The sequence below is a fragment of the Haemaphysalis longicornis genome, unplaced genomic scaffold (assembly GCF_048455015.1).
Source record: "Haemaphysalis longicornis isolate Haplotype H1 unplaced genomic scaffold, Haemaphysalis longicornis Haplotype H1 scaffold_8, whole genome shotgun sequence".
Classification (NCBI taxonomy): Eukaryota; Metazoa; Arthropoda; class Arachnida; order Ixodida; family Ixodidae; genus Haemaphysalis; species Haemaphysalis longicornis.
The window spans coordinates 174069643-174096532 of record NW_027526445.1 but is presented as its reverse complement, the minus strand read 5'-3'; the positions used below and the strand labels follow the sequence as shown (position 1 = coordinate 174096532).

At 49.6% G+C, this 26890-nt stretch overlaps 1 protein-coding gene, 1 non-coding gene and 1 pseudogene across 2 annotated transcripts; 1 reads left to right on the top strand and 2 right to left on the bottom strand.

The window, feature by feature from the left end:
* Positions 1 to 735: 735 nt before the first annotated feature.
* LOC144148592 (retinol dehydrogenase 14 pseudogene) lies at positions 736 to 5792 on the top strand (annotated as a pseudogene).
* On the bottom strand, positions 5105 to 25694 carry LOC144148671 (retinol dehydrogenase 11-like). The gene is made up of 5 exons (XM_077680189.1): positions 25373 to 25694; positions 16017 to 16352; positions 10234 to 10422; positions 7627 to 7739; positions 5105 to 6025 (listed from the first exon to the last, which is right to left on the bottom strand). The coding sequence occupies exons 1-5, from the start codon at positions 25506 to 25508 to the stop codon at positions 5846 to 5848; spliced, it is 954 nt and encodes a 317-aa protein (XP_077536315.1). The 5' UTR covers positions 25509 to 25694; the 3' UTR covers positions 5105 to 5845.
* Positions 15738 to 15811, bottom strand: Trnap-cgg (transfer RNA proline (anticodon CGG)). Its single transcript has one exon. It is a non-coding gene; the product is annotated as a tRNA-Pro (tRNA).
* Positions 25695 to 26890: the final 1196 nt, after the last annotated feature.

Genomic DNA, 26890 nt, shown 5'->3' with positions numbered 1-26890 from the left:
GGCCATCAGACGGGCTTTCCCGCCATGGAAGCCGAATAGTTGGAAGGTCCCAGTGCGCTCGCCGGTGAACGCTCTCCCGTACGGGCTACAGAAACAGCGTACGCAGAAGGGCTGGAACGTCAGCGCTCGCAAACATGTGATCACCAACAGAAATTTCGCTGTTTCATCAGATTTCACAAATGTGGAACTGTCTTTTTTTGCGCTGTCATTCTCGATTAAGAACGTAAAGTCAGGTAGCTAAAGATCTAGAACAATGGTGGGTACACCCCGCCACTTATGGGAAACCATGGCAAGAACAACACGGTTTGCAAGGACGGGAAACAATGACGAGCAGTTTACTACAGTTCACTACATCAAGCCCGCATTTGCACGACACGTTCATGATGAGTTGTTCCCGTACGGCACGCAATTTCTTTCGCGTAAACATCGATGTAGCCGATGTGGCCCACACCTTTCTAAATTTGGAGCGGTCGGTCACGCGTATAGTGCGAGGCACATGTGTCGCGGAAATCGCGCATCTGATGGGACACTTGAGGTTGACAGCCTAATTTATTATCTGGCCATCCTTTTGGCCAATCTCTGATCAGATATGTACCAGTGAAACCAACCACAGAAGAGAGGGGGCCAAATCGGCAGAGGAGCACCACCAGCGGCATAAGCAGCAGCAGCGGCGGCGGCGGCGGCGGCGGCCTTTTCCGGTCGGCCTTCTTCGGGAGGCGTGCTAGCGGCGCGGTCATGGCGTCGGAAGACGACGACCCGGGGATGTTCGAGGTCTTCACGTGGCCCTGGAAGATGCTGGTGCTCTCGCTGCGCCTGACCATCATCTTCTGCCTGCTCAGCTTCGGCGTGTGGCTGTACTGCCGGCTGACCAACCGCCGCTGCAAGTGCACCACGCGCCTGGACGGCAAGACGGCGCTGGTGACCGGCGGCAGCACGGGCATCGGCTACGAGACGGCCAGGGCGCTGGCGTCTCGCGGAGCGCGCGTCATCTTCACCTGCCGCAACATGGAGGTGGGCCGCAAGGCGCTGGCCGCCATGACCGAGGCCAGCGGCAACGGCGACGTGGTGCTCAAGCACCTGGACCTCTGCTCCTTCGGCTCGGTGCGGCGCCTGGCGCAGGACATCATCGACACCGAGCCGCGGCTCGACATCCTGGTGAACAACGCGGGCCGCTCGGCGCCCCCCGAGCGAACGCTCACCTCGGACGGCTTCGAGACCACCATCCAGAGCAACCACCTGGGGCCCGCGCTGTTCACCGCGCTGCTGCTGGACCTGCTGCGGCGAAGCGCGCCCAGCCGCGTCATCTTCGTCTCCTCCATGGTGCACGCGTGGTCCAAGCTGGACGTGGACGACGCCTTCCTCCAGCGCCGCTACTCGAACAGCCGCGTATACGGGCTGTCCAAGCTGTACAACATCTACTTCGCCCGCGAGCTGTCCGACAAGCTGCGCGGCCAAGAGGTCACCGTCAACGTGCTCCACCCGGGGCTCGTCAAGTCGCGCTTCTTCCGCGAGACGCCGACTACGTACTTCGGCAAGTTCCTGCGCTACGTGATCGTCCCGCTCTTCGCCAAGGTGCGTACACGCGCTCATGCCTTTCTCATGCTAGACAGAGAAGACCGTAGTACGTTCTTCCCATCCGCCAGTCAGGGAAGCACAGAGAGCTTTACGTTGGAAAAGTTACCCGAAAACGCATTCGTGTCCATTTCTATGCCACCAGGCTGTACATTATCTGCAAATAGTGCCACCGCGTGCCCTGCGTCACACTCGAAACATCGCGGAAGCAGCTATTCTCACAACCCGCCTTGTCCTAGATGTCATAAAAGTTGGTCATAAGCGTCTAAAATGGCTGCAGCTGTCGTATACGCAGAACATCGCTTGTACTTACCGTATTTTCGCGCTTATAACCCCCCCCCCCCCCGGCACCACCACTTTCAGCCCGCCGCGAAAGATTAAAAAAATCCTCGCGTATTGCCCCCGCACATTTGATGCAGGAAAGGCTGCAGCAAAACTGCTGCTCAAACAAGTCATCACATTCTGTGTAGATAGAAAAGGGGTATATTTAGCAAGTAGAAAAACATTGCACCATCTTCACGTAGGAGAACCCTGAGTAGCATGCGAAGCAGCCGTGGGGTCTACTCAAGTTCCCATTAGTTTTCATTTCGATGGCGGCGTTGCGGGAGAAAAATGAGGGGAGCGGAGCGCGCGCGCGCGTCATTTATACCGCGGAGCTACAGTGGCGCCCCCAGCAGAGTATGCAGCGGCTACCGTTGCGTCTGTAACCCTAAGCTGTTTCGCATTATCGCGCGCAGACACGCAGGTGTTCCCATTCGTTACGCAATCCCGGTGAGGAGAGGAGCTTCGGAGAGGAGAGGATGAATGCCGGAGAGGAGAGGAGCGTCGGAGAGGAGAGGAGGAATGCCTCACATACTACTTGTAACCGAGCATGGAGGAAAGAAAAGTATTCTTTCCTCCATGGCACTGACTGTGGCTCTCGCCAACGCTGAGCGAAGTGGATTTTCCGGCAGCCGCCGGCAGCGGCAGCTCCGCGATCTCGACGCGACGTAAGCACCGCTGCGGCCGCGATACAAGTTAAGGCCGCCTCCGACGGCAGAGTTTTCAAACTGGGGCCCTATTCTCGACTGCACAAATTGCCGGCAATTTAGGCAATTTTCCGGAAGTCTTTTCTGATTGGCTTTCAATTTTGGTCACGTGCTTCCGGCTGACAAAGCGGTTGTGTGTGGTGTCTTCATTTTGACGTTTCATGTCGTCAACGGACACTAGTTCTAAAGTTTGCCTTATTTCTCGTTACTAAAGGCGCATAATTCTTGGCCGGCAATGAAAAACCAGACAAAATGCGGCGGACATGACAACGTAAGCCTGTCTTTGCTATTCAACAACAATACTGCTTGTAATACACACCCCCTCTGTGATTGGCTGAGAAGGCGTGAGGTAATTTAAGCAGTTGGCGGGAACGATTACGTCATGCATTGGCAACTTCAGCCTGCGTAAAAGTGACGTAATGCTACGTAACAGCATGAAAATGGCGGTTGTTTTTGTCGCAAAATACAAGCAAAATAGGGCACAATATTGCCCCGGCTTACGGCGCCGCGAAATGTGCGGCAATTTGCAGCAGGCGCAGTTTCGCATGCGCTCTGTTTAAAGCATGTTTCCTACCGAAACAAATTATAGTTTCAACTGCTTCCAAGTCAGCGATCATGCGACATACAAATAACATGCAGTATTTTGCTTTTATGTTTGGCAATGAAATAAAAAATATTTGTTTGGCGTAACCGCAACATAAGAGGGCAGTACAAGCCTCTCCATGACAAAGAGAACCCAATGCATGGCATTTGTCCATACTTGTCCTAGTAAGCTGTTGGGTCACATGATCGAACTCAAGAGAAAAATAACAATGAAAAGTGACTATTTAGTTCATTACAGCGCTGATTGCAGTCGAGCTTGACGAATGAGTGAATCGGTGACATCGGTGTGCTCCGCGGTTATCAGGCGTAGCGCTTCGCTGCTCTTATGTGTCATAGAAGCGATAGTCGCGGCCGTCTTTTTCTGTGATCACGCCATAAACTTGTAACATAGCAGCAGACGATGGCGTGGCGGCGGTGGCGGCAGGGAAGGTGATAACGCAACAAAGCTTGCATTGAAGCAGAGAGCCCAGCTATGTTAATAAAAGCGATTGAAAGAAATAAATAGATACGGTAAAAAAAGTGTGTGATGTTCTTTAGCTCGACATCCGCCTTTCGCTCGCTTTTGGATCAACGTTACTCGATCGCCTTGTGGTGTTGGCGCCAAGTCTGACCTCCAGAAATGTGTTTTTCTTGTCAGCCTCAGCTACCGTCTTAATTTTTATAGTACATGCCAAGTGTTTTTATATCTTTCTTGCACAATATTTGATACCTTGGTAGCGATCGTTATGAGTGACTCGTCAAATTACACTGCATGTCGTCATAGCTATAGGTGCAGCACGTCACTGATTGCTTACGTTGTGCTTACGCAAAAAAACATGGGCGAAATGCCGGCAATTCGTGCAGTCGAGAATAGGGCCCCTGACCTAATCTATAAACGTTTGCCGTAGCGACTGCGCATGTTTGCAAGCGTAGCGAGGCAGCCACAGACAAAGCGTCTTAAAAATTTGTCCGTTCCATTCGCCCAGATTTGACCGCCGCAGCTGTAAACAAGTAGACAACACTGTCTATGGGCTCAGTAAAAATGACATCCCTTCCACCACACTTTTTGCAATGCATTGGGATGCTAGGGGCCTCTCCTGAATATTCTTTCCTCCATGTAACCGAGTATAGCATACGCTACGCTAGGGTAGGCGGGTACCGGGACCCGACTGCGCATGCGCGCGCGGGCTCGGAGAGGCGGGCCGCTCGTCCCCGCGGGACGAATGTGCGCCCTGCCCAGTTGGGTCCGTATACCTGTGAGCATAGCGCAGCGTACGCTAGCCACTGTGCTAAAACTTTAGTGCTGTTCCCTCATTTGCTCATCCTATTCCCGCTGATTGTCGGGCGTCAATACCCGTGCGTGGCTTGCTCTGTGCAAGAACCGCTTCGTTTTGCCAAACCAAATCAAGACGCAGTTGTTGGACACTGTCGTTGGTGTGCCCTTCGTCGATCTTCCTATTCACGCTACTCTGCACTTGTCCTACCTCAGCGTTCCCTACCCATAGCACTCTTGCATGCCTGCCAGGTTTGCCGGGATGGCATTAGGTAGGTCTAACCGGGGGGGAGGGGGGAGGAGAGAGAAACAATGAATTTTTACTTTATTTCCAACAGAGCAGGAAGCGAACTGTTCCGTAGAAGCGACGAAAAAGCTGCACCACTGGCCACTTTCTAAATTGTCAACGTGGCTGACGCCGCTCTTTTCAGGCATTTCTGGGTATACTTTAGTGCCACTAAAAAAGTTTACCATCCCTTCCTAAGGAAAGTTAAGAGAAGCGCGGAAGCTTTATCGCATCAAAACTGCATCAAAAGTGCGTCAAAACGTCAGCTAAAACTGCGTCCAACCTTCACTGAAAGTGCGCTCAATCGATCGTCAAACCTTCCAACACCGAAATCACAAACGAAGAACGAACCGATGAGACGAGTTTCGCAAATCTGAGCCTGTTCTTTTTTTTGTTTGTTTGTTTTTTTTTTTTTTCGGAAAGGGAGGGCAGGGGGTTCCAGACCGGATCAACCACAAGTTATTTTTTTTGTGTGTGTGTGTGTGTGTTTGTGTTGTTTTTGTTGCTATTTATTAACTTTGTTTGTTTGTTTGTTTGTTTGTTTGTTTGTTTGTTTGTTTGTTTGTTTGTTTGTTTGTTTGTTTGTTTGTTTGTTTGTTTGTTTGTAATAATATTTGGTAATTTTTGTTTGTTATTTTCTCAATTCCTAAAGTCCCCCCCCCCACACCCACACACACCGAGGCAAAATCCTACCTACACCACTGAATCATGACCCTGAAGCTCTAACAAATGATCTATGTTACCACAGACACGCCATTGTCGACTGCACAGCACACGTTTTTTCTTCGTCTCCAGTTTGCACACACCGATGGTAGTGACGTATATAGTCAAACACCGCTGTCTGTCCTTCTGTCCGCGGCCGCAGTCTCCGCAGGAGGGCGCGCAGACCAGCATCCACCTGTGCCTGTCCCCGGACCTGGCGCACACGAGCGGCCGCTACTTCATGGAGTGCCAGGAGACCCGGCCCGCGGCGCACGCCGTCGACCCCGTGCTCCAGCGGCGCGCCTGGGACATCACGGAGCAGGCCCTCGAGATGCGCATCGCCGAGTAGGGCAAGAATAAATTTGCGCCCCGCTGCTGCAGCTGCTCCCTGCTTCTTCTTCTTCAGCGAGCCGGCAGTCCTAGCTGTCGCTCGCTCAGCTCCCACAGCAGCCGGGCGTCCCTCCGGTCGCCGGCGCTTGAAGCAGCGGGCCACTGGTTCCGGCACTCGGACAGGTACCAGCCGCTCCGCGCCTCGTCTGACACGCAGGCGTGCACGGTCGTCTGGCAGGCCTCCCGCATGCTCTGCGCGCGGAACACATACCGGTCCCCTCTTAATTCAGCCGAAATTTTACACCATTGTCGCAATTTAGAGTCGTCTTCTTTAAACCGGAAAGCTACTCTATGTAACATCTTTCAAGGCCATTAATCGCGTCGCAAGTGACCTTCAGACGCCGTTGCGCACGCTGCGCCTTTCCTTTTTATCGCTTCGCCGCTGCGGCACCACGCGACTAGGCGAGAGAAAAACGGATGCTTCGCCTGCGCTCGATCGCTCAGCGTAGACTGGGCCGTGTGTATGCGCGGTTTAGAGCAAGCGAACCACGTGACTGGGCGAGGTTTTAGCAGCTGCCTCGCCGGCGCTTGGTCCCTCAGTCTGGGCATGCATCTATGGCGCGCCGACTGGGCCATCTGCCCGTTCCTCTCAGCGAAAGGGTGAACCCAATCACCAGTAAATCCAATCACCTTTCGTCATCAACTCATACCCCCATATATATGCCCTGAAGCAAAATAAACGCTCGTGAAAAATACAGCCAGACGGCAGACTGCTAAATCCCAAAGAAAACACTCATGAAACACGGTGTGCATAGTCTGCTTTCGCTCGTGATGACTAGGTTTAGAAGCGTTAAACCTGAGCCATTTCAGGGCCGAAGCATCTTAGAAGCTCGGGATGTCGGCGTCTCATCTCGTCGGAGTCTCATGTCGTCGCAGTATCATGTAGTCACGTTACTAAAACCCAGGGACACTCCTTTTTATACGCCTCGCGCTAGAACATTTTATCCCCGTGGAAGAACGCGTACTAAAAGAACACAGCGGGACGCTAGTATTCCAACGCCTCCCGCTAGGACGCTTCGTGCTTCAAAAACACGAGACATTTACAGCAAAGCTATACACCTTTACCCCCCAACGGTTTCATCTCTGTGGGAAAAAGTGACGAGGCGCCAACAAGTACATTTATCGCAGGGAACGCGTCATTTACACCCATCACTCGACACACACGAATCTGGCTCTGAGTTCGAACACGGACTTACTACATGACAATTTTAAATCCCATTTCATCAGCCTTTTTTCTCTACAACTGCGCAACGTGCAATACACCAAACGCCACCTCAAACTTCCCAATCGAATTCCATCACCTACATTGGAGCAGTGAGAGCATAGGCTGACCAGCTCCCAGCTCGAGGATCAGGAGTACCTGACCTCCCGGGCGCGGGCTGCAGGGGGTACTGAAGGCGGCCTGGACTGAGGCCACCACCCACTCTCCTTTCCCCATCCCATATCACCGGAAAAATCCAGGGCTATCTCCACTAACGTGAAACCTGAGTGCATATTTAGCGCCTTGGCGATTTTCCCCACGCAGATTAAACCGTTGTGGGGTAGAGGCATGCAGCTTTGCTGTAAAAGTCTCTTGTATTTGAAGCACGACGCTCTGTAGCGCGAGGCGTAAACGAGTGTCCCGGTGTTTTAGTACCGTGACTACATGAGACGAACGACGATTACGACGACAGGAGACGCCAACAGCCCCAGCCCCCAAGGGGCTTCACCCCAAAAAACAAGTAAACGTTATTCCTCCTCCTCCTCGGCACTGTGGCCAGGAGAGCGGCGAAGGGGGAGCGAATACGGCTCACCTTGACTCCGAATAGAGCGGACAGCAGGCCGAACCAGGGTTGGCCCACCCGCGTCAGGCCGCGGGCCACGCGAGTGTTGGTCACCCCCGGGTGCACCGTGAATGCCGATACGCCTGCGATTAGAGGGAGACAGTGTCCCCGCCAGCCTGCCGAGAGGCTGAGCTGGCCTAGAAAGACGCGAAAAAAAAAGCGCAGGTGATCCTCCCAAGGTGATATTCTAACGTAACCGCCATAGATGGGATTATTTCGTGCAGGCGATCACCTGACGACGATTCACCTGCGGCAGGTCGTACAGCTCCCACCAATAAGTATCGCGTCACCTTGGGGAGTTTCACGCTCTCCTAATCCTCCCTCCCTTTCACTCCCCTAGGCTCTGCCCCTCACCATCCTGCCTATAGCCATCATCATCATCAGCCAGTCTACGGCCACTGCAGGGCAAAGGCCTTTTCCATGGATCTCCAATTATCCCGGTCCTGCGCTAACTGCGACCACTTTATCCCCGCAACCTTCTTGATCTCATCTGCCCACCTAACTTTCTGCCACCTCCTGTCACGCTTGTCTTCGCATTACGTGCCCACGCCCATTTCCTCTTCTTAATTTCTACTAATGTGTTCTTAACACGCGTTTGTTCCCTGACCCACTCCGCTCTCTTCCTGTCCCTTATTGTTACACCTATCATCTTCCGTTCCATTGCGCGCTAAGTCGTCCTCGATTTAAGTTGAACCCTCTTAGTGAGCCTCCAAGTTTCTCCCCGTAGGTGAGTACCGGTAAGATGCAGCTGTCATACACTTGACAATGGTAGGCTGCCGTTCATGACCTGAGAATGCCTGCCGAATACTTGGCTTTACTACCTTTACTTAGCCCTACCTTCATCCTCCTCTCCAGTCGGCTGCACTGGCGTGTATACAGTTCTGGGCATGCGAGCTGAGCGGGTGTGAGTTGTAGGGGAATGGGTGGGGGGGGGGGGGGGGGGGGGGGGCAGATCAAGACGAAGCACCCTAAATCTCCGTTGCCCCGCGCCTTGCACTTGAAGTCATACGGGGTTGCGTTGAGCGTGCTTTGTTTGCAAAATTCTTTCTGGTATTTCCTCTTCCCCCCCTCTTCCCCCATCAATTCCTACCGCCGCTGTCTTCTGGACTTCCTCCAGGAAACAAGTGTCAACTAGTACCTTTAAGACTTCATGTCAAAGAGCATACTATAGCAATTAAAAAAAACTAGATGGTGGTGTGGCTCCAATTCCCTATTTCCTCTACCCTTCCCCTTGTGCTCCTCTCCTCCTTTCCAGCATATCCTCATTACCCTCGTCTCATTACTCTGTCTTCCCTACCACCCCTTTCCTGCTCTCCCTTCTCCTTATATCATCTCCTTCCTCCACTCTTCCTCATAGCTTCTACGGGCCTTTCCCACTCGCTCATCTTCACCTCCCGTTCTCCTCTTCAATCCGCTACACTTTTTTCGACCTGCTCTCCCCTCCCCTCTCTTCCCTTCACTCTCAATCTCACCCTCTTTCTCTCCTCACATTCCGCTTCCTCCCCATCTCTCGTTCCCTCTCTCTCGCTCCGCCAATCCCTTCACCACTTATCCATCCCCTCCCCTCATCCTTACTCTCATTATCCCCAACACGCTCCCCTCCACTCCATCAATTCCTCGTGAGAGCTTGCCCCCCCTTCCCTCTACACTTTTTCGCATCCTATTCACCATCCCTATCCCATTTTCTCCTCACTGTCCGTATCCCGCTTTCTATCCTCTCTTTCCCCGCCGACGCTCCCCTTCACCTCACCAATTGTTCAATGACCAATTCCCAGTGGGGAAATAATCCATCAGTGAACAGGTTTACCAAACATTTGTGAATGACTGACTTTTTTGCATTTAGGTAGCGTAAATGAAAAAAAAATTATTGAGTTTGAGTGAGTTGTTTCCGTTTTGCCGACCGATGGCGCGAGAACTGCGCAGTGTCTGAGGAATTATTGCTAAGAGGACCTACTCGATTCCCTCATGCGTTCGCCTCGGCATGGGAGGAGGATGCGATGTTTTTCGACGCAAGCACGCCACCACCACGGGCAACCGGTAAGTTGGTCGACGGATAGGCGCAGACGTGTTTGGTGCGGTTATGTCATCATGCAGAGAGTACGATGGATGCCCACAATGGCAGCGAAATAGGCTCAAGCAAGGGAGGCGCCCGAAACTTCCTCCAGGCGCGTGCACTGCCCCCGCATCTATGGCCTTAACGATGCAACATGTGGCGTGCTGTCACCACAGATAGCACCTCATCACACGGACTAAGTATACTGAGCACGGGAAATCTGCCTCGCCCCGCTACCACTTACGCTTTGCCCATTGCTACGGCCGAAGTGAAAAAAAAAAAAAAAAAGATGTTTCAAAGAGTTGAAATAAGTTATGAAGGGTCACTTCCCAAAACAGCCCGTGGCTGTCGCCGAATGGTGGAGAAGTCCGCCTGGACTGAAACAGACTAAAGTACGACCCAGGCTGCCAAGGAATCAAATCAAAGATCAAAGATCGACCCTGTCGGCGCGTCACGTACTGAGCTCCTTCCCAGGGGTTGCATAGTTCGAGCGACGTGCATGTACGGGAAATGGCCACGTATACCGGCGTCCCGCAGGCGTTGGTCCAGCTCGGCCGTGAAGAGCAGCATGGCACGCTTGGAGTTGCAGTAGGCGCAGCCGGCGTTCCACGAGCAGCGCAGGCCCTCGACGTCGTCCCAGTCGATCCGCGCCAGCCGCTGCACCACCGACGTCAGGTTCACCACGCGGGACGGGGCGCTCGTCTCCAGCGCCGCTGAAATCACGTCGAGCAATCTTAGTCGCGCCCTTGCTTACCCCTGCTCATAAGAGACGTCACTAGTCTATTTATCCGTGCCTTCGTGTAGCGCAAAAACAAAGAAACGACAGAGGATACAGGGAGGCGACGGGCTTAAACGGGCACTACCAACTATCCCAAACCCAGACTCTGATAAGCTATTTATCCGGCCTGCAGGACGAAAGCCTCTCCCATCCACTTTATGGCAGCCCGCCCCTTGCTTCCAATTTTCTTATCTGATTTTTCTATGCGGTTATCGTCCTTCTTGTACCTCTAGTTCAGTCTCCCGGTAGCCATTACTTAAAAGACCGCGCGGAATTAAGCTAAGAGAACATTTTACAATAAAATATCACGGGTCTTCGAGAGTAAAACAATTCGCATTGCTGGAGCTCTAACCCTGAGGCGTTGGTTCCAAAGACTACGATTCTACCCCTAGGCTACTGAGGATTTTTTTTCTATACTGCCCCTCTAAGAAACTACGTAAAGTAAAAACACCCACATGGCTCAACTTGGCGGGTGGTCGATGTCACTAAACACCAGTGCCCTGCTTTGAAAAAGCGGTTAAAATTTGTGGACTCATTATTATTAAATCACTGCTCATTTTTAAAACATCACCACTAGACTCTTGTGAGAGATACATTTCTCTCAGCTTACGAATATTTCCAGTGAATTAATAAACTGCGGGCCTTGCGTTCACATCAGTGACATCACTATCCCTAACAGCCATTCTGCTTCTTCATATGCCGTGGAGACCAAGGAAATAAAAAAAAAACACCACAGGGTATGTCATCATGGTCTACTTAAAGCACACGCATGCCGCTTTGCGTCAGGGGCATGTCCTTTCGAAGGGTTCGCTGGAGGACGTCCCAGAAAAAGATAGCGTCCCAGCAATATACGAAGCGTGCGTGTTCAACCTTCTCGGGCTTCTTGCAGAGTCTAGAATCCTTTGACCACGGCAAATAAACACCCCTGTGCCCCTGTCGACTGAACCAACTGAACTGTGGAGCATAGAGTTTCATACCAATCTATACTAGAGGGAAATCTGGCGCTGCATTCGCGGGCCGCCGTGGGCGGCGCCATTGCAGCTAGCGACGTTCCTCGCCTCCTTGGCTGGTTTGGTTAGCCACATGGCTTCTTTTCCGTCTTGAAGCCAAAATCAATAAAAACGGTAACATTGTTTTTTTTGTTCATCTTGCATTAAGCTTCTAAATAATCCCTGACAAATACATCTTTCTGGGGCTTTAATTTTATAATAACAAAACAAATTCGATTATTCTTGTGCAGTAATATTGCTGCCTTTTTTCAGTCAGAGGCAACTTTTCAGGATGTTCGTGAGCCATGCCAAGGACAAGTGGAACGTGCCTGCCCGGTACATGACGGAACGCTCGCTGAAGCGCGGCTCCCGTAGACAGTGGCGCCAGATTTACCTCTAGTGTATATTAGTATGAAACTCTCTGCTGCGGAGCACCTTAGCAGCTGCTCAAAACAACAGAGGGAGTGCTTGAAACAAAGCAGTGCGCGCCGCTGGAAACTCACAAGAAGTAAGGGGCCTGGGAAGGTAACGCAATCTCGCGTCCGCTAGTCTGGTTCTCAACCTGTTGTCAATCCTCTATATTTCTTATCCCCAAGCATTATTCCTTCAATTCTTCTTGCCATGCTTTGTCGGGATGACCTAAGTTTTATTCCAGTGTGTTCAGTCGCTAACTCCTCCGTGCAGTACCTGCCGAACGAGCGAATCACGAATCTGAGGCGGAATTCTCAGTTATCTCCGTTTCTAAAGGCCATCTAGATTCTACAATGCTGTTCGGCGGTACTATAAGCACTTCACTAAAACGACGTCCATCGGCGTTTCGATAAAAAAGTTCCGCGCCTGGCCCTACTTCGCCCTCCAGCGACGTGACGTAACATGAAGTAAATTAACCTAACGTAAGGAACAAATAAAAAACATTTGAAACACCGACAGCTAACCTAAGCCATGAAAATTATAAACTAAAGATGTAAAAAAATACCGGAGGCAAGAGCCGGACTCTAACCACCGTCTTTAGTAATACAAAGCTAAAACGGAACCTCTACAACATCACGGCAGACGCCCTCGCCAGTGTTAGCTCAGTCTTCAAAATGGCAGTCGAATGTCGTCCGAGGGCACTCAAGACCATGCGGTTTCCGAAAATGTCCATTTCAGATCCGTTTCAGTCGTGACGTAGTTCTGCTTACAATGCCTCTGACCAATGGATGTGCTGCGTCACATCCAGTCGTCTGGTTTCAGCCAATAAACTCTCGCTCTAAACTACCACGTTAAAACGGACGTGGAATGGACAAAACTGAGAATTGCACCCCTGCCCGACTAGACGAACCCCCACGGGGGCTGTCTACTGGTTTGCTTGGAACACTCTTTTTTTTAATTGCGCCAGTTTGCGAGGACGACATCAAAGGAATTGAAGGATAGAAATAGGAAAGTGACGGGATGCAAGCGGCTTCATGTCCTGCTGTATACTGTATAGGTCTGTATACTCTATAGGTATACTGTATAGGCCAGTCTCAGCAAGAAAGTCCAACAGCTGCTTGTAGAGAGGACCACGCGTCCACCGGTAAATATCGGGAGGGTGGCCTGGCCGATGTCCTGAACACTCCTGTTCTGTTAAACAACCGGTAAACAGGCTTCGCTGTTCGGCATCAGTGATCTTGGGGTAGAGGCGTGGGTTCTCACGCTGAAGGTCTAAGTTATACTGGTTTTCCTTTTGTTGTTTTTTTTAACACGAAAGTGTTTTATTCCCGGATACACGAAGATTTCGCTGACGTCGTATCCGTCACCGAAGTGACACCTGTACAACGAAGCAAGCGGCCTGTAAAGGGTGCACCCCTGCACGCAGGGTCTTCTTGCGGGGAAGAAACCTTTAGCACTAATCAGCACGTTATACTTGAGGTTGTTCGTTTTCGGGTTTTATATTTCGCGATACACCAAGATTTCACTGACGTCATACCCGTCACGGAGATGACGCCTGTACACCTCTGCCGAAACGACCCGGCAGCAGGACGTCGCTCGTCAAGCACACCCACAAGACAGCAGCCGACCCGCAAATCAGGCTTAGCTGCAGATTTCGCTGCACAGTTCACTTTCGTGTTTTACTGATTCCTATGACAGAGGAATCAATCACAGTTTTTTTTTCTGTTTTTGCTTCTGCAACATGTTCTCTTAGTCAGTTCTACGCACCCTTGTCGAAAATAAGGATAATTTGATATTCTTTAGGTTTGTTTAGCATACCAACATGATCATCAGTTGTTCGATTCTTCTAAGACGACACCAAAAAAAGGCGAAAGTGGGGTGCTTCCAGGCGGTCAGGATAGTCAAATACGCCTACCGAACACAGTCGGGGCAAGGAAGCGCCCCCGCCATTGAGACACAGTCGTGGTCTTCTTTAAATTGCTTAGATTTCAGTTAACGTTAAAGGGGCTATGAAGACAAATGAAAATTTGGTTGATTAAAAACACTATTTTGTCACGATAACAATGATAACAATTTCATCACAGACTTCAAACAAGTAATGGAGATAGTAACTATTACAGTGAACAGAGCTCCGCGCAGTGCATGTGAAATCGACTGAAAGAGCGGAGCTGTGGGTTGTCCTTACGACGATTACGTTTAGCTTCGGCTTCTCTCTCTAGAATTTCGGGGTTAGCTTGCCCGCGCTGTTAGCTTCTATCACTTGCTTCCAACGACAGTGAATGGAAGCCAACCCCGAGAGCTCGGGATTGTATCCATTTACGGTCGTTGAGCCTCCGCTGCTCTCTTCCGTAGCACGGGATTTGCTTGCATTTTCCGTTGTTTTGCTTCGGCTGCTTTCTTCCGTACCTCCGGGTTAGCTCCTCATCACTGTCGTTTTGCTGCCGATTACATCGCACGCACTGTTGAATTCGCTCGCCTACGACGCTGACGTTTTCGGGCGAGCGCGCGTTGATTTTCTGGTCGCGGGACATCCATGACGGGAAGAACGTGTGGCAGCACGCCCCTGCGAGGCAGTTGCGCCATCTGTGGGCGGGTCTGGGAACCGGATTTTCCGCGGCGGAGAAAGAGAGAGAGAAAGGCCTTTATTATCTAGACAGACATCTGCATCAGAGAGAGCGTGACACAATAACAGCAGACACTGTCGTCCGGGCAAGCCCCGGCCACTTTCGGGCGACGTATTTATGATGTCACAGAATATGGTTGGTGCTGAGCATGGCTGGGCGGTTGTAGTGGGCCCTCTTTTTTCTTTTGATGGCATCACTTGAATGCTAACGACCAGTGGACACCCTGGTAACTGATTGTTAGTGCCGTCCTTTATCGCGTCACTCCTCCCCGTGCTTTTTACGCCATTGCAGCGCGACATTTGAAATTTGTTAATAGTTACGTTTCGTTTTTTTAAACGCTTTCATACCCGGAATGGAGCCGAGCGACTTACCAAAGGGTAGATTTTTAATTTTATTATTTTTTTGTGAAATTGAACAAATCTGTATTTTGCCTTCGTGGCTGTTTTACAGATCTGCAGGCGATTCGAAATAATCACTCCACAACGGCGCGGTTACCGTATTTACCCGATTCTAACGCGCACTTTTTATCAGAAAAAATAGGCCGGAAAATCGCATGCGCGTTAGAATCGGATAGAAAACCGAAACTAACGAAAGAGCGGAAATTGCGTCCCGCCCATCGCCATCTCAAGATGGCGCCAAAGCTTTTAGCTACGATTTTTCAGACGCAGCAAGCCTAGGCGCCTAGGCTTTTCTATCGGCGTTCACACAAATCGTCAAATCGTTTCACTTGCGCGCTTGATAACAGCAATGGCAGCCGCAGCTCCCACGCGTTCAAAACGAGCGGTCGGCTGAAGCGTGCACCTCTGAAGAAGCTCTCGGGATGGGCGTGCGAGGCGTGAGCCATGATCCCATCGACCATGGTTGAACGTTCGTTATGAAGTGTGGAATAGCGAACGCGCTTGAAGGCACCGAGGCCGAAATGTTGTGGTCAGCGGAGAGCGACGAGGAGCGAGATGAGTGAGATTACTCCGGGAAATAAATCGCCCGTTTCTCTCTCATTCGATTGTCTGGGTCACAAAGTCCCGTGCGCGTTACAATCGGAGGCGCAAGTTTTTTCGGTTTTTTTGCCAGGGAAATCGGGTGCGCGTTAGAATCGGGGGCGCGTTAGAATCGGGTAAATACGGTAACTCTGTGAAGGAAAGTTTGACATCCACCTAAATGCAGCCAACGGCTACAAAGGAAAGCTATACAGCTTTCTCAGGAACTTCGCAGTTGAAGAAAAATTCGTCCTGGTCCAGGATTCGAACCCGGGACCACTGCTTAACCGAAGCAGTCGCTCTACCAACTGAGCTAACCAGGAGGCTAGTCGTTAGTAGCGCGAAAACGAATTGATCAACAACTCGAAGTGAAGGACAGGGGTTAATCGACTTTCCTTCACAGAAACTTACTCCACCTTGGGGATTTCCCCTAAATCTTGTCGATTAACGGTAACTCTCTTTCAACACTGGTGTCCGCTCGACGTGCGTACACTCATCGTAGACGATGCGCATGCGCACTGTACTCACGCAGCAGGAGGCGCGTGAGCAGGCAGTGCCCGAGGTAGTTGGTGGCCCACGTCTCTTCGTGGCCCTCGGCCGTGAGGCGTCGTGCCGCCGGCGCCACCATGCCCGCGTTGTTCACCAGCACGTGCAGCCGGCCTCCTGTCTCGCGCAAGAGCCGCCCGGCGAAAGCGCGCACCGACTTCTCGCTCGCCGTGTCCAGGGGCAGCCAGCTGACGTCGCCGCCCGAGGTTTCGGCCGCCAGCCGCGCGACGGCGTCCCGGGCGCGCTCCGCGCTCCGGCAGGCCAACACGACGCGTGCGCCGCGCAGGGCCAACTCCCGCGCGGTCTCATAGCCGATGCCTGCGCAGGAATGCCACGCTTTTCGCAGAGCAACCCGACAATTTTTTCAGCCACGTATCCCGAAAGTAGCCCAATGTCGACCTCCAAAAATAGCCCAAAAATCGAATCAGAAAAGTTACACAATTCATTTCAAACACTCATTAAAAATTACATTGCGGAGGTGCTGTACCGCTTTAAAAAGGTCTCGGATGATGTGAGGTCTTTGCGTTTCTAGTGACCCCAAACTTTACATGAACGATGTTTTTTAACATACTTGGCCCATTCCCCATGGCGTTGGCACCTGGGCCAGCGGCATTGGTCAGACTAGGAGAGACACAAACGGGCGCTGAATTTCAACTGTTTTTTTTTTAGCGTCCCAGCTATCACAGCAAAACTGTATACCTCTACCCCCAACGTTTTCATCGCCGTGGGCAAAAACGCCAAGGCCCAAGAAGCGCATCCGTCAGGCTAATCAGGCATACAGCGTAGAGCTCAGAATTCGTTTAAGCATGTGGCAGAGCACGACGACGCGGATTCAATTCCCGGCCGCCGCAGCCGCTTTTTTGATGGAGGCAAAAAGCGGAAACGCCCGTGTGCACGAAATTTCGGCGCACGTTAAAGATTGCCAGGTGGTTAAAATTAATCCGGAGTCCTCCACTGCGGCGCGCCTCATCGCCTGCGTTGCGTCGGCGCGTTAAACCATACAATCAATCAAATTCGTTTAAGGAAACCACGAAACAAGCATTGAAAACGCATTATAGATGTTGAGGCGCCTGTGAACAACCCATGACAAACAACCCTCATGCACATATCACTCGACATTGCGCGACCCACAAAGATAAGACCCAGGCGCAATGCTGTTCACTTTTTGAAAACACCAGCGTGTTGTGGCGACACAAGCACCATTTGACATGCGAGGTAATCGAAGCTTTTTATATAAGAAAGCACGATGATAAGTGTGTCAGCCATGCGTCGGTGGCCCTTCATAAAAAGGAATTTCTGTTCTTGTCAAATGCATTAACTTAGACATTTTGCTGGTTGGTTGTTGACTATGTGCAGTGTAATCTTGTGTGTTTTTTCGAATCGTAATCCTGTGACCTTTGTGTTTATCAAATCTGCATTTTCGGGGTTGACCTGGGCACGTGTTCTTTCTTTCTGAGCATATATTTGTGTTTACGCCTAATAAAGTCAGTTGCGAGTTAGCGCCGTCGTGTGTGTCTTCTCTTCTGTGTCCCGTTTCAAGCGCTACTTACGATGAATCAAAACCAACTAGCCCAACTGTCAATCTTATTGAAAGATTAATTGAGATTATCTTTGAAGTGAAGGCCCAGCAGGACTAGTGTCACTACGTAGACGCCGAGCACATGCGCCAGGCTAGGCAGCACCCAGCATTTGCCGCCAGAGAAGCCTAGCGTAGTGTCAGTAGGTAAAGTATTATAGTACCGCCACTGACGCACGCATGTCAGCAACGGCGGCCATTTTGTGATTCATTGGTGTTGTGAGATTGCCGCACGTATACGGCCTCGCCGTTAACTCCGATCAGGTCGTTTCTTAACACCGCTGCCGAAGATGCAACAAAACTGCATTTTTTTTTTTTTTTTTTTGCACACTTCTACACTTCTACCCACTTTTACGCATCCATTTTCGCAGGGCGGGATGGCGACCTGCAGAAGTGGATTCTATAAACGTACAAGAAAAAAAGCCCTAAGATATCGAATTTCAAACGTTGGGCAGTAGCGATTGTGCAGAGTTAGAAGTTTTAAAAAACGTCCTAGAAGTTTTATCACTTCGACACATTGACTGTGAGGGTGGGCTGATACTTTTTCACTCTTTTATGTAGTAGGCATCTATAATCTCTCTCTTGCTCTCATCTGAGGTTGTTACGGAAATTTTCTTTTCAAGTTTTGGCCTACATCCGCAGCTTTAGGTCACCCACGTGACCTCCTAAATTGCTGGGACTGCAGGTCGGCGCCCATGGGCAATGTCAATGTTTGAAAAAACCGGGCCATCTCCCGTAACGTGAAACCCGGGGAGGGGCGAAGCATGCAGTGTGCGCCGGTGTTTCCCACAGCAGAATCGCTGCTAATGGGCAATGAGAGACAGAACACGATTTTGTTTCAAGTATACTACATACACCCAGCAATCGCGCATAGCTAATCCCAGTCAGTATGCATAATGTTTTTCTTCAGTTCTTCTCCCTCGTCCTAATGCTTCTAGTGTTGATGGGGCTCCTCCGCTTTCACGCCGTAGATCATACCGAGTTTAGGTAGAGGTATAAAGCCTTGCTGTAAAAGTATCGTGTCTTTGAAGCACGAACCCTTCCAGCGTGAGGCGTTGGAGAACGCGTGTCCAGGCGTTTTAGTACCGTGACTACACGAGACGACGACAGGAGACGCCGAAAGTCCGAGCCCCTAAGGTGCTTCACCCCTAAAGAGACAAAATTTTCTGACGTGTTTTTTAGCTTGTTATTCAGAGGAATCGCTACCATCAACCGTTTAAAACTTAAATCTTCTTAGGATTGTTTTTTTCTTTGTCGTTTACCCTACAAAATTAGTATACCTCAACAAAACTGGGCGCCACTCACTCACTCACACAGAAAAATATCTTTTTCCTCACGCACTCACTCACGCTCACGTTCACCAGTCGCTGTCACCACTCGCACTCACGCTCACTAGCACCCTCCACCACTCGCAGCCACTCGCGCTCACGCTCACCACTCGCCATCACCACTCGCACTCACTCACGCTCACCACTCGCACTCAAGCTCACTAGCCCCCTCCACCACTCGCACCCACTCGCGCTCACACTCACCACTCGCACTGTCTCACGCTCCCAATTCGCGGTTACTGGCGCTTGCGCTCACCACTCGTCGTCTCCCCTCGCACGCGAGTGTGTGCAGCAGACCCTCTATGAGTCATGAAACCGAACAGTATTAGTGCATTACGGCGTCAGAAGGGCATCCAAATCACATTCCTAAATCAACACGTCACAAGATAATTAATTCTAGGGTGCCCCATAGCAGGAGCTCACTCAAGACATATTTCAGAAGCTAAAAGCGATCCCGCCATTAACAACCATCACAGCGAGCGGCTCCTGCGACGAATAGCCAACAGTGAGTACAAGCACAACAGTGGCGCTCACCGCGGAAGTCCTGCATTTTCAGGTACAATGATGATGTAACGCTACCAAACGCGCCTATCATATCACTAGCGGGAGGACTTTCGCTCCTTCTGAGCATTAACAAAAGGAAAAGCTGCGGTCCAGGTGGTATTCCAAGTGGTTTCCTAAAGCGGTATGCCGAACCAGTTAGTAGAGACTGTGTCCTATATATTACAAATAAATCAAGGATCCTTGCCTTCCATCTGACTGGGAAACAGATAAAATAACTGCAATACACAAATCAGGCGATAAATTGACTCCCGCTAATTATCGCCCTATTTCGATTCCCTCTACCTGCAGCAATATTCTCGAACACAATGTGCTAAAGTTTCTAACAAATTTCATTGAATCAAACCACATTCTCCACCCAAATAAGCATGGTTTTAGATCCGGATTATCTACAGTTACTCAGCTTGTTGAAACAATGCATGATGTAGCCCTAGGAATTAATGAACGTTCGCAAACTGATGTAATCATCATTGATTTCTCTAAGGCGTTTGACCGTGTCTCTCACGGTAAATTACTTTTCCAACTAAATAATTTACTGGGGGATGGGCCGGTTTTCCGTTGGATACGTAATTTTTTAACTGATAGTCACCAGTTTGTGTACTGTGCGGCAACCACCATTCCGATTTGGCTCTAACTGTGTCAGGAGTACCCCAAGGTTCTGTGTTAGCTCCTTTGTTTTTCACCAGCTACTTAGCTTACCAATTATATGTTCCAATAAGGCTCTTTGCAGACGACTGCATTCTCTATAACCAAGTAAAACACCCTGAAGACCAGTTGAAACAAAATAACTCGTTAAAAAAGATAGCCCAGTGGTGCGACGACTGGCAAATGAAGATCAACATCGACAAAACAGCGTGCATGTCCATTACTAAGAAAACTTCAAAATTAAATTTCTCGTACAATTTAACAATGCGGAAATCCAAAGTGTAAACCACTGTAAATACCTAGGCGGGGCGATATCTTCCGATCTTGGCTGGACGGAGAATGTCCGCTACGTCACAAAGAAAGCATTAAACAAATTATTTTTTATCAAAGGGGCACTTTATTTTTCCACCCACGAAACCAAACTTCTCGCATACGTCACGTTCAGACGGCCTCTCTTGGAATATGCAACTGTTGTCTGGTTCCCTCACACCGTGTCTAACATAACAACTCTGGAGAGGGTTCAATGCAAAGCAGTGCGCACTTTATCTACAACATATATAGGCGCAGTGACCCGCCAACTGAACAGTTGCGTCGGGCAGGGCTACCCATACTTTCAAGCCGCGCACAGCTTCTTGGAGTGAAGTTTCTATATCAGTTAATCCACAAATTATTAAGAATAAACCCTGATTCCTTCTTGACCTTTCGCGGCGCTAGACCGACAAGGCAACGCCATTCTCGGGAATTAGAAGAGTATTAGCGCGGTGGTTTCGGGACTCATGCGTCTACGCCGATCCCACCAGCGTCCGCAACTACTTCCAAGGAATTGGTACAACGGTTTGCGGCTGTGTTGCCTGGCAAGCCTCGCTATGGAGACTGCTGAAAATTACAGAACTTCGTGTGCTGTGTGCCCTGTCACTGTTGTAGGACTGGCTGTTGATTGGACAGCTTAATAGCTCATCAAGGACATTACTGTGAACTTTCATGTGTTCTTCTTTGTTTTAAGAACAGCTGTCTGGGGGGTGGGGGACTTTGCACTTGTGCTGAACCGAACTATTCTACTAACTATTGCTCTTGCGCATTCATTTAATAGCAGCACTTTTAGAGATTCTTTTTTTTTTTCCACACAGCATTCGGCAATGGAATGCATTAGGCCCTGTTATCACTCGACAGCCAACCATTCAAACATTTTTGCAACTTGCTGAAAAAAGTGTGCTAGATTGTGTACCGTTATGGATGGTGTTCATACTTACCTTGTATGTAACTGGTGTGCGTGATTACTTTGTGAATTGCCTGAATACCTTGAAATCTATGTAATGTGATGCTTGTATGCAACTTGGTGTGTGTATTGTTTGAGTACGCATACTTATTTTTTTTACTGTATTATTTTTATTATACCTACTGTGAATATGCACTGTAGTACTGAGATAATCCTAATGCATTGCTTGAGCAAGTTGCGCATCTTTTCTGTAACTTTGAATGTGTAAGCTCACTCCGGTAATAATCCCCTTTGAGGATTGACAGTATTGTGTAAATAAAATAAATAAAAAATAAAATGGTGCGAGTAGCGCGAGTGCACTCACGAGTGATGGGCGGGGTTCACGGCGAGTGGCAATCGCACTGGCATGCGGTGAGCGAGGCTCCCCGCGAGTTGCCCTCGCCCTCGCGAGTGGTGAGTGGGGCTCACTGCGCGTGGGGCTCTTGCACTCACTCGCACGCACACTCGCCAGTCCAAAACGGTGGCGAGGATCACTCACCACTCACTCATGAGTGGTGAAGGGGGGTGTGTGTGAGTGCACTCGTGAGGGAGCCTGCCGACCTATGATTATTAGAGAATAACATTGAGACTGATTTGTTTACTTTTGCGAGCCAGCCTAAGAGTGCCATGTTGGCTGTTTTGAAACGTAGTTTTTTTTTTAATTTTATAGATCTTTAGGGTGTCTCAAGCAAAGATACAGAATAGCCTAACAATAGCCAAATAGCCAAAGAACAAGTTCTTCCACCATGCATAAAAACAAGTAGCCATATTTGGCTATTAGAAGCCCAACTTGGCAACTCTGTGAATAAATAAATAAATACATGAAACACCAAACTCGAATGAAAAAGGAAAACTTATACCCGCTATTGCAGGGTTGAAGGCCATGCGCGCGCTTCTCGCCGTGCACGCATTCTTTTAATTCGGCCAGGAAAGGTGCTTCTGGGGAGCGAAATAATTATGTTGTCGTTGTTGGCAAGATATGCTTCATCACACGGTTGTTTTCCGGCTCTTTCATGAACCCGAGGAAGAAGAATGCAGCACCAATTAGCGCGAACGCTCTCAAGTAGACGTGTCCGCACACCCCAAAGCGCCGTAAATTTGAAGTTTCCGAAAGCACCACAGCCGTAAAAAATTATATACATGCTGCTGTTGTAAACAAAACAATGAGGGGTCTTAAGCACCTCTTTTTGGTTCCGGCACTCATTCACTGAGCTAACCAATAACAAAATGCTTGAATGCAAAATTATGGCTGCTTGTAGCACAGGATTCATTAACTGTCCATTTATTTAAAAAAATATATTAGCACGAGCGTGCCATGAGGCGTCTGATAGTGTATTTCAAAGATCAGATGTCACGCAATTGATGATTACCTAATTTCACTTTTCCTCATTTCGCACGTATAGGACACAGATGCAGAGTATCCAAAACTTAAACAATGAATGAAAAATGACAATGAATGACAATGAATGACAATGTGTATAATAGATCCTGAAATGTCAAACAAGAAAGAAATGCAGCAAGGATAAAATTTTTCATATAATTTAATTGATATCAGGAGAGGGCGATTTGACCAGAGACAATTTCTCTTTTGATGTTGCATTTCTTGCAGTGCATTTATTTACTAAAAAAAGCCTTGCGAAACATTATTCCAAACCATTTCTACATCTTGTAATCATCAGGAAAATTTGAAAAAAAAAGAAAGTGAGGCGTCTAGCAGGCCAGCGTGTTGACAAAATTTTCACACATTTGCAAGAGTACAATGCAGGTACGGCCCACACGCATATGACCTCTGCAGAAGCCCGACCAATATTGGCAATATCCACATGACTAAATAATGGTGACCCGCCGCGGCTCAGTGGCTAAGGAGCGTTGTGCTGCTGCGCCCAAGGACTAGGTGGGTTTCATTCCCTGCCGCGGCGGCCGCTCTTCTGTTGGAAGCGAAAAGCGAAAACGTCCGTGTGTTCGAGATTTCGGCGCAGGTTAAAGAACCCCTGCAGGTGGCCAAAATTAATCCGTCACCCTCCACTACGGCGCGCCTCATCGCCTGCGTCGCGTCGGCGCTTTAAATTTCATAATAAAAAATCAAATAAACTAGATAATGGTGTTCACAGCAAACAAGAAATCCTGGAAAATACCTCCCTCCACTGAGACAGTTTCGTGTGAATCCAGGCCCACACCACAAGCGAAACCTAACATAACGCAGACAATATTAGAGTATATGGTAACAATTCACTATTATTTACGCCATTACAATACACAGCTTCTTGTACTAACTCTAACCAATCCACTAACCTATCCACGATGTTTCCAAGAATATGCAGGCCACCTTTAGTGACACCACAATGTCGCTTGCACTGAACCCCACTTGTTCAACCTATCGGAACAGCCCCTCCAGTGTGACGCCAGTTTCTCAGAAACAGGAGCGTTGCACCAAAATTCATGACAGATAAAACTGCAAAGAGCGAAGCACGGCACATATTCCTTACATAAATAAGACCAGTTTTGTTCAATATAGATATGTGGGGTACACAGTGTATGCGAATGTATCACAACAAAAAACTGCTTCCATTGATTCCCTAATTACTAAACCAGAACAGCCACGGGGATGCGAATTTTAGTAACTCCATAACACTGACCACACCTAAAGACCTGCTTGTTGAACAACTTATCGGAACTCCATTTCCCCTATACAACTCTCGTGTAACGGAATATCTTCACCAAATAAAAACAGGACAAGTAAAGAAAAGCATACCCACCTCCCTTGCAAATGACAAACTCGTGCCTGCATCATGGAGTCGGTTTCAGAAGCACACGTAGGGTACGCGCTGATCGTATCAAGCGACCATTGTGATGACAGCTACAGGCTGGCGATTGATAGCTTACACTACCGATTAACGGATTTTTTTTACCAGTTAATCGGTTCAATTTAGCGTCACTGAATAAGCTTTATTTAGTGACGCTAGTTCAATTCACGTGAGCGCATTAAACCAGAAATCAAGCTCCGTAAAACTATACGTTAGAATATATAACGCTGTCGCCTTACATCGATAACTTTTGTATAAGTCCGTGATTAAAACCGCACGTTTGAAGTGACAACGAGGAGAGGCTGCGGGTTTGCTTCTTTGAGAAATAGCGACCACGCGTTCCAGCCACTAAATTCCAGCCACATCTACTACACGAAGGTCTGTTTAGCGTGCCATCCGGACAATCTCACACACAGACAGCATATTGCTGCAAAATAAAAGAATGCATATGATTTTGACTTCCGTGTGGAAGACGCCTAGCAAAAGAAAAAAAAGGATTTCGAACTCTAAATATAATTTTTCGCACCAGCCGATTAACCTTTAAGGAATTGAATATTCCCTGTCGATTAATCGTATTAATTTTTTAATTGATATCCAGCCCTAAAAATATCATATATGCTAGCGCCGATTAGCCTAGCCACAGCCAGCGCATATCGAGACACGAACTGTCGGATCAGCTGTTCGTGGCTAGGATGAGGTAAATGCGCCAAATTCCTCGCGCTTTGCGTTCACATTTATTTATCGCGATCGTAGATGTGGCGACGACGCTTCTCGCTGCCGAAGGCGCGTTTCGGCTGCGGCGTGCGGCACCACTGCTTACCACCCGTTTCAATTTGGCGCCGCGGCGTTCTAGAAGCAGACGACGCGCCCCCGTTGCTATAGCGACGGGGCGCATGCGCAGAGAGCAGTGGGGGTGAGATCAAGTGCGAAAAACCGCTGCCCCTGCACGTGCATTTCATGCCCGTTTCAAAGTGTCTGTTTGGAGCGGGCCCTGATTGCCTGAAAGCAGACGATCAGGTGTGACGCAGAACATCCCTTGGTAAGAGCCCTTGCAAGAGCAGCTACGTCAGACTGAAATGGCGCGAAATGGACATTTTAGAAACGGACACGCCTCGGAATTCTGCCCCGGTATTGACTGCTCGCACCGCCGCCCGGAGTGGAAGGCTCACCGCTGTTTGCTCCCGTGATGACCACCGTCTTGCCGCTCATGCTCTTCGTGCACCGGCAACATCGCGTCGAGAGGCGGTTGTACGCGAACAGCGCCGACAGAAGCAGCACGCCCGAAGCGATCAACGTGAGCAGCATGACGCCAACTACGCGAGACCGATAGCGCGCTATCGCGGCGTCTGCTCGCCGAACAACGCCGGCCGCCGTCTCCACCGTTGCCACATGCGAAGGAGGCGCGACGCACGAATACGTAAACCGCAGCGGCCGAACTCAACAGCACGTACGGCACATGTTCAGCGTTTTCCCCGGCCTCCTGGACTCGCGAGAAAGAGGGTAGACGGAAAGGAGGCGCTTCCGGTATGCGGCTTCGTCTTGGCTAACGTCCTAGCGCAATAGCTCCCCGCGGGCTGTGTTTTGTTCACTTAATGTAACACTCGGCAGGAAAGGCGGCGATGCTAGGGGCCCCGCTATGGGGCCATCCGGGTGGCGATGCTAGGGGGCCTGCCGTGGGGCTATTCGGGAGCGATGCTGTCGCCTAGCGCCGGCTTTTTGCGGAACTGATGCCGTTTTTGTCCGACCTTGGTTCAAGAAATTTTGAGAGTCACCAGGAAACTGCAAAAATACTGTTTTTTTTTACAACCGTTTATTTTTATTTGACTATTTGACTGTATTCCTCATCTCCTCTCTTTCGTCTTGAGGCAACACCCTTGCATTCAAGAACTCGCATACAGCTGTTGAAATGGAATACGAAATAGAGGTCGCGGATTTGATTGCCTGCCGCGGCGGCCACTTTTCTGATGGAGGCGATAAGCAAAAACGGACGTGTGTGCGAGATTTCAGCACACGTTAAAGATCACCAGGTGGTCAAAATTAACCCGAAGCCCTCCACTACGACGCGCCTCATCGCCTGAGTTGCGTCGGCGCGGTAAACCCTACAATAAATCTATCAGTCAATACGAAATAGTTCCTATTGTCGATAACACGTGGCCATAGCAACGATAAGGGGCATCCCGACGGCGATAATGCGAGTAGTGATTGCGACAGGCGGCTGCCTCACCTGGAGGGACAAGCGAGTGTGAGGACTGATTTCCGTCACAAGCGAGCGTTTGTTTATCTGCATCCCCTGTAAATCCCCATCATCATGCAGTGGCGTCAGAAAGGAGAAACCCGTGGCATGCAGCAGTATTTTGGTCGATGCGTCGATTCTGGCTGTACAGTTACAGGCCGGCCTTGAACTCGAGAATGCGCGAAGTTGTGGCAACTGTCGCCTAGCCACATCACGCTAAAAAGTTAGTCCTGGTGTCCGTCTACTATCAAACTCACTCTGCCTCCACAGGCACCGGCCCCTTTACAATGGCTTCAACACCTCATCAATGCGCAACCAAATACCCCCATTCTCGTCGAGGGTGATTTCAAAGCGCATTATACAGTCTGGGGATATTCAACAAACTCACATCGCGGAACAAAGCTCGTTGAACTTACTGAAATAATAAATCTTCAATTAATGAGTGATATTGCCG